General features: G+C 42.5%; 1 protein-coding gene across 1 annotated transcript; it reads left to right on the top strand.

Annotated features, from left to right (window-relative positions):
• Positions 1-718: 718 nt before the first annotated feature.
• Positions 719-7013, top strand: taf9 (TAF9 RNA polymerase II, TATA box binding protein (TBP)-associated factor). Its single transcript, XM_063184028.1, has 7 exons — positions 719-1035; positions 1790-1871; positions 4256-4392; positions 4795-4929; positions 5351-5432; positions 5796-5906; positions 6585-7013. Exons 1-7 carry the CDS (start codon positions 1000-1002, stop codon positions 6746-6748), a joined length of 747 nt encoding a protein of 248 aa, XP_063040098.1. The 5' UTR covers positions 719-999; the 3' UTR covers positions 6749-7013.
• The last annotated feature ends 239 nt before the right edge of the window (positions 7014-7252 follow it).

Raw genomic sequence — 7252 nt, 5'->3', positions numbered from 1 at the left:
GCGGGGTGCACGCCCACGTGTGTGCACACACTCGTGTTTGTGATGATGACAATGACCAATGGAGCTTTTCCTGGTGAGGAGCCTTTTAAGAGAGTAGGGCAGATTTAGCTGGACACCTTGCCTGGGCTGTGCACACAGTGCAGATTATGTTTTTCTTTAGGTGTTGAGTGTTGCCTTCTTGACAGTTTGCTAAAATATATCGGGAGCAGTATGTGAGTAATGCATGCTTACATCCTGAGTAAGCCACATACCGTTATCTATATTTCATACTTAGGGCATTCTGTAAATGCACACACGATATATGTTTATTATTGGCTCGCCTCACGTCATCACACTCTCCTCAGGGTACATGTACAGTGTCTCTGTTTGCAAGAGGTGTTTGTGCTGAAATGTAAAAATCTACAATGAATACAGTGGTGCTGCTGGCCTGGCCTACTTGAGGGACAGTTGACCTCTCTGGGGTTGCACGGCAGACATACAGTAGCAGGAATCCAAAACAGACACATCTCTGAAACTAGAAGGACAATAGTGTCATCTGGTGGTGAAACACAAACACAGCAAATGCTTATACTAACCCAATTTGCCAACTTCTTGGATTATTTCCAGGCAACGTAGTCAAAATGTATTCCAAAAAATGCATCTGGGTGGCGTTTATAAATCCATAATGGATGCATTATTTTGATTTCTATTTTAATACACATCAGAGACCCTAACCGGAAGTACTGTGGAACACTCTTTCCAAAAACCGTGTTGCTTGTTTATCAGTGATCAAAACTGGTGGTGATGACTGCCTTCAAATAGTCCCTTGTTGATATTGCACACATCGACCACTAAAAGTAATATAACTCTGATTATGATTGAGTACATTTCGCTTTTAATCGCGTCAAACCTTTGGTGACACTTGTGTAGCCTACGTGCGTGCATGGCGGGCAGATTTTCTGCGGAAGTCGATTTGACAACAACAGCACGGGGGGCTGACGGGAAGAGTGCACTGTAAAAATGGCGTCTCCTAAAACTTTACCTAAAGATGCACAGGTAAAAGGCCTTTTCTAGTTTCTGTGATTGAATTGTTTGTACGAGGACTTATAACATCTTTGCTGCATCGTTATACTGCGCTAACAGTTTTTGGAATGTCCTTGTGCGTCTGTAAATACGGACCTGTCTGGTCGCACATAATTGATGGAAGCTAAGCTAATGGATAGCAAAGGTTGCTTTTAAGTAAGCCACATTTGTAATATATGTTATGTAAAGAACATGGCTGCAATGTTTCAGTGTGTAATGGTTATAGATTGGATTGCATTCCTTAATTAATCATTCGATATTACCAACACAACAACTATGATCACCAAGTTAACCGTTAGCATGCAACAGCCATGGCTTCTGTCAGTGTGCATGTTTGCAAAGATTTGGCTTTCGTTTCTGTGAGAGGTTTTGAAAGGTGTGCACATAACACAGCCAAATACATGATTTCTCCCTTGTTTTTCTTTCACACCAATTAGATTATATATGATCGATAGCGTATCTTTCATGTTGACAATTTCAACCATCTGTGTTTGTCTTAAAACTGGGTACCGGTACAGAGTCAGCGAAGTCCCACATATGGAATAATTTATTTACACCATTGGGTAGATAGTGGTAAGCTTCTCTGGAAAAGCAATAAAAGGTACGAGAATGAAGATGCATTAGGGTGTCATTGTTAGAGTGTGATAGTTTAGAAGTTAGGCTGAATGCTGTGGGGAGAGATACTATTTTATGCTTACTCATGAATCCTTTCCTTTTCACCTAAAAGGTCATGATGCAGATATTGAAAGACATGGGTGTCACGGAGTACGAGCCTAGAGTCATCAATCAGATGCTGGAGTTCACCTATAGTAAGTTAACTGATAGCTTCACATCATTCCATTCTTATACCCATTTTAGCCTCTGAAGCACAAAAATGAAATGAAATGTGTTACATTTAATATCTAGAACCAGTGCTTAATTTGTAAATCACAAGGTACCGGAACGCAAAACACATAAGACATCACAGCGACGATGAGTTGGACAGAGGTCCCGGAACGCACAGAAAAACTACTATTACGCAAACGAAAAAAAAATGAGATGCAATTCCCTGCATTTTAACGACATTGAGTCCCATGTCAGCTCATATCCATACGTTTGTTTCTTAATACAAGGGACGGTTGGCAATCCAATTGCTATTTTAAACAACAGCCATAGCCTATTAAATGCTGTAATGACAACAACCAATATTTTTTGTTTGATCGCTAACTTTATGCTTAGTAGTTTCGTGCAGTGCATGGAAATTATGTTTTCCCCATGAGGTGAAAAGAAACCGAAGCGGTCTTCTATTAGGCTAGTCTACCTATTGAAAGGACAGTGCATGGCTGTCCAATTCTTATCCTTTCCCATTCACACAACGTTGGCATAGGCCTATTAAACGTTAAATCCACGCTTTGTTGGCGACTTTGATGCATATAATTTGGCTAATCCGCATGTGCTGTTGCGATATGCCACTTCACTGTTTCAAGGGCTCGCGCACTGATGGTAAGCGAGCTGCGATTTTCAGGGCTCGCGCACTGATGGTAAGGGAGCGGCGATTTTCCCGGTAGACTTGGCTTTTCACACTGTCTGCTCGCGCTGCGGTCCGGTTGAAAATCCCTCCGACCAATGTTTTATTTGGAGCGTGTAGGCCCTATTTGAATGAAATATCACATTGTCTTTGCTGTTTTCGTGCTCAAATTGACTTGTAAGCAACTGTCGAGTCTTGGGAGCGAAGGAAACGCGCGCACACACATGCTGAGGCCAGCAGAGGAAGATCTCATCCTCTCACCCAGTCTTTTTCGCTAGGCTACATGACTGATCAATGCACCAAACTCAGCCCAGGTGCCACTAGAAATTAGTATATCCAAAACCTTGTGTGACGACCAAAATTTGATGAAAACGTTTAAACAATGTTTGGCACAGCCAGGCTTTCCATCTCATCCGCGCATATGAACAAACAACGAGAGAGGGGCAACTTCACGTAGCCTACATGTAGTCAGATAGTAGGGATGGAAAAGTAGCCTAGTAGATCTATAGTTATGATTCTTAAATGTATGGGACAAGCAGGCTACCAATTGTGCTTCCCCCACCAAAATAGCCACGCAAAAGCTGGACTTCTCCTACTGCAATAAAGTGGGGAGGTCGCGACTTTCGTCTTGAATGTTGCTAAATTTTAACTTGGCCTCCTCCATGCTTGCAGACAAGTCCCCAAAAGCACTTCAGAATCCTCTCCCTTTCACTCAAACAAACACACTCTCATACACTAGTTTTGTGAGATGGCTTTGTTTTCCATTGGAAATCCAATATGTCGAATAATTAACTTACATGCCCGTGCGTCGCGACGATAAAATATGTCGATAGTTTTTTTTTTCAGTCGGTGCGCGTTGCCTTCAGCTCTACCATATTGTAACGGTGCAGCCGACTGTAGGCTATTTTTAAGTTTTAAAGGTTATGAGTTGGGCGTCAGGCAGCAATAAGACTGCCTTTGGTTTAGCCTTGTTACCTTTCCAAATATGAATAAAAAAACACTGACCAACACATAAGAAATAACTTAGATCAACACAACGAACATCTTTTCTCATTTTTTAAGTAGTGCACTTTTGCAAACCCTTGGTTGCAGACTTGCGCGCTCGGTCTCAATTTGGAACAGCGCACATCAGTGTCTGGCTTTAGCATTCAGAAATGGTGGTCTTCTCTGCGCGCACACTTCATGGTTCCTTCTCGCTTGCTCACTCGGCTTGTGGTTGTTGCGATCCTGACAGTCTCAACCCCAATTTAGGCCTATAGGCTCGGTGAGACGGGCGAAATGTAGCGAACATGGAATAATGCTGCGCTCTCACTACTGAGGAGGCAGAGATAGTCCGTTACAATATAGTAGCCTCTATATATTTTTTTAATTCATTCACGAGAGGTTCCGGATCAGCCATAATAAGTCCCGGAACACAGGGGGGTCAAAATTACGAGGTGGGGGATCCTGTTCCGGCATGATCCGGCTCAAATTAAGCACTGTCTAGAACCTTCATTTTTCACCAGTATAGTGTTCATTCAGCTCTAACATGCTCACATCTTTAATAAAACAGCTCAAATCTCAAGAACTTGAAGCAGCGTATATGTCGCTCCAGGACTATGGGTTAAATGGAGATGCAAAACAAACTGTGGTGAAAGATGTGTCAAATCCGGTGTCGTTCTTTCAATGTTCTGTGCCTCCAAACAGGATATGTAACAACCATCATAGACGATGCCAAAATATATTCCTCACATGCCAAGAAGTCAACTGTTGATGCTGATGACATACGGCTAGCCATTCAGTGTCGAATGGACCAGTCTTTCACTTCGCCACCACCACGCGATGTAAGTACAACAAAAAAGGGCACCAATACCAGAGAATAAAACTGATGTGGAGATGAGGTCCATTCATTCATTACTAAAGTGCTAGAAGAGCTTCTGTCAACTTCTCATTATACAAGATGCTGTCAATTTGCAATCATTATGCACGTAATGAGCAATAACGTTCTTCTGATATTGGCCATATTTTTATAGCTTGTTATTTATTACCCTTTTATTTTTCCATCCTACTATACTATGCTGTAGTATACTATACTATATACTTTGTACTAAGTGAGATGCTGTCACTCACACTGTACTATATACTGCGCTGTGTATTTTTTCCGTATGTGTGTGTAGTGAGTGGCAATAAGGTGTAATCCTAATGTATTTAATATTGTCTTCCTCGTGTTTTCCCTTTATGTTTAGTTCCTCTTGGAAGTAGCTCGACAGAAGAATCAGACTCCGCTTCCCCTCATCAAGCCCTACACGGGTCCCCGCCTGCCTCCGGACCGCTACTGCCTAACCGCGCCAAACTACAGACTCAAGTCCTTGCAGAAAAAGGTAGGTAAAGACAAGACACCCTCTTGTTGAACACTGATGAATTGGACTGGTGCCTAAATTCTTATTTTTTTTAAATTGAAAGAAAAATCATGTGGCATTTGTCATTATTAAATGACATTACCAATTGTGCCATATCACCCACCGCTATTTCAAAGTTCCATACACAGCTTCAAGGTGCTAAACGCAGGAGTGTTCAATACTTCAAAAGAAAGAAGTTTTACCGCCCACTTGATTGACTTTTTTGACTGCCTGAAAAGCCGAAACGCATTGTTCGCTCTGAATAAATGAACAAAAAGTATAACAAGTGTGCTGTAAACATCTTGCTTTATTTAACCATCTCAAGGGCCAATAACATGACACATGCACACATCAGACAAGCACACTAATGAATTTTATAATGTAATGTAATTTCTCTGTGCAGGTGACGTCTTCGGCGGGGAGAATTACTGTACCACGACTTAGTGTTGGAGCCGTCAGTAGCAGACCCAGTACCCCTACACTAGGTGAGCAGCAAGGATGTAATTGCAACCAGTGACATGAACACAGGCATTAATGTAAACAGAGGCAGTAATGTAAAAGTATGCTTAAATATAACACTTTGGGGTTTCTTTTGCCTTAAGACATGTAAAAGTTTTTATCTTTTACCTGACATGTTTCGACGGTGTTACTTCCGTCTTCATCAGAGGGTCACTGTGATGTTGATGAGTGACTTGCTTTAAAAACAGCTGATGTTGTTGTGGAGGTGTGACCTCCCTGTCAATAATGTAGGGAGTGTAGTAACAATAGCAGTATGCCCACAATAACATACTGAGCATAAGAACGTCTATATCACTGGTAAAAATCTCTCTCTCTAACCCCTCTCCCAGGCACTCCTTCAGTCCAGACTGTGGGATCCAAAATGGGGACGCCCGTGTCAATAACGGGCCAACGTTTCACAGTTCAGATCCCCTCTTCGCAGGCCTCCACTGTCAAGTCAGGTGTGTACAACATGCATGTAACACAGCCTGTGACTTCAGCGTTTGTTCTGTGAACTTGGCATTTTAACCAGGTGAAATGATTAATATTGCCAGTGTAGTTGAAAACCAAGGTTTTTTTATTGACTTATAATACAGATAGGAAAGTTATGTCGGCAATTTCATGCAGTAGTTCTCAACCTTTTTTGAATGAAGACCTCCTGGGCCTCATCATAGGCATTCCAACGCCCCCTAGCCCTCATCATAAGCCTGCCAATGCCGTCCTTAAAATTAAAAAATAAAACTGGCTAATGCCCACCAATGGTAACTTAGCACCGCCCCCTCTCAGCTGTACCTTCTCAAAGACCCCCTAGTGCTCCCCAACAGCCCCTTTGCGGACTGTAGAGCCCCCGTTGAAAAACACAAATTTAATGGAATGGGATCCATGTGTTGAGGTAATTAGAAGGACTATTAAATAATCTCTGGCCCTACCGTGGCGCTAACGTAGGGCACTCCCCAACTATGCGGCCGACCCGTGTTCGATTCCGACCCGGGCCCTTTGCCGACCCTTCCCTGTCTCTCTACCAACTTGCAGCCCGTCACCACCTTCAGTTCTTGAAAAGACCCAAAAAATAGTTCAAAAGTGTGTGTTTGTGCGTGTGTGTATTCATGTATACATGTGTGTGTGTTTTTCCGAGGCAGCTACCCCATCTACGCCCACAGTCCAGAATGTCCTCATCAACCCCTCCCTCATAGGCTCCAAGAACATCCTCATCACCACCAACATGGTGTCCCAGAACTCGGCCGCAGACTCGGGCTCGCTCAAGAGGAAACACGAGGACGACGATGACTATGATAACCTCTGACCTTGAAATGTCACCTTCAGAAAGGGCGTTTAACAAAAAGAAAAGCACGCAAACACACACACACGTTTTGTACATGGTTTCCTAAAAGATGGCTGGCTGGCTTTACACCCTGAACTGTTTAGAAGATTATGATGCTTGAAATGGGAAAAGTCTTTGTTTATTGATATTTTGCTCCGATTCTGATGACTGTAAGTGCTTGTGCACCTGCTATTTAGACCCATTTTTTGTTTTGTATAAATAAATTTTGGAAGCAAAAAGAAAAAAAAGTGCATGGTCATTGCTCTGGTTTTTAAAATGTTAATGTAGGTGTATGTGCAGATTGTGCACACATTCAGTGTATTGTGATTTTTCCAAATCCGTCAAGACCTTTGTCATATCTGACGTCCATTTGCATATTGAATGAAATAGTCCCTTGCTGGTAAAAGCACACCCTGCCCTAAAATGGAGAGCAGCCAGCAGCAAAGATTGGACAAATGGGGTGTACAGTGGGGCAGCCATGGCTCA

Source organism: Engraulis encrasicolus, chromosome 19, assembly GCF_034702125.1.
Source record: "Engraulis encrasicolus isolate BLACKSEA-1 chromosome 19, IST_EnEncr_1.0, whole genome shotgun sequence".
In the NCBI taxonomy this organism is placed as follows: domain Eukaryota; kingdom Metazoa; phylum Chordata; class Actinopteri; order Clupeiformes; family Engraulidae; genus Engraulis; species Engraulis encrasicolus.
The sequence above is the reverse complement of the archived record's forward strand: the minus strand, read 5'-3'. Positions and strand labels throughout refer to the sequence as shown.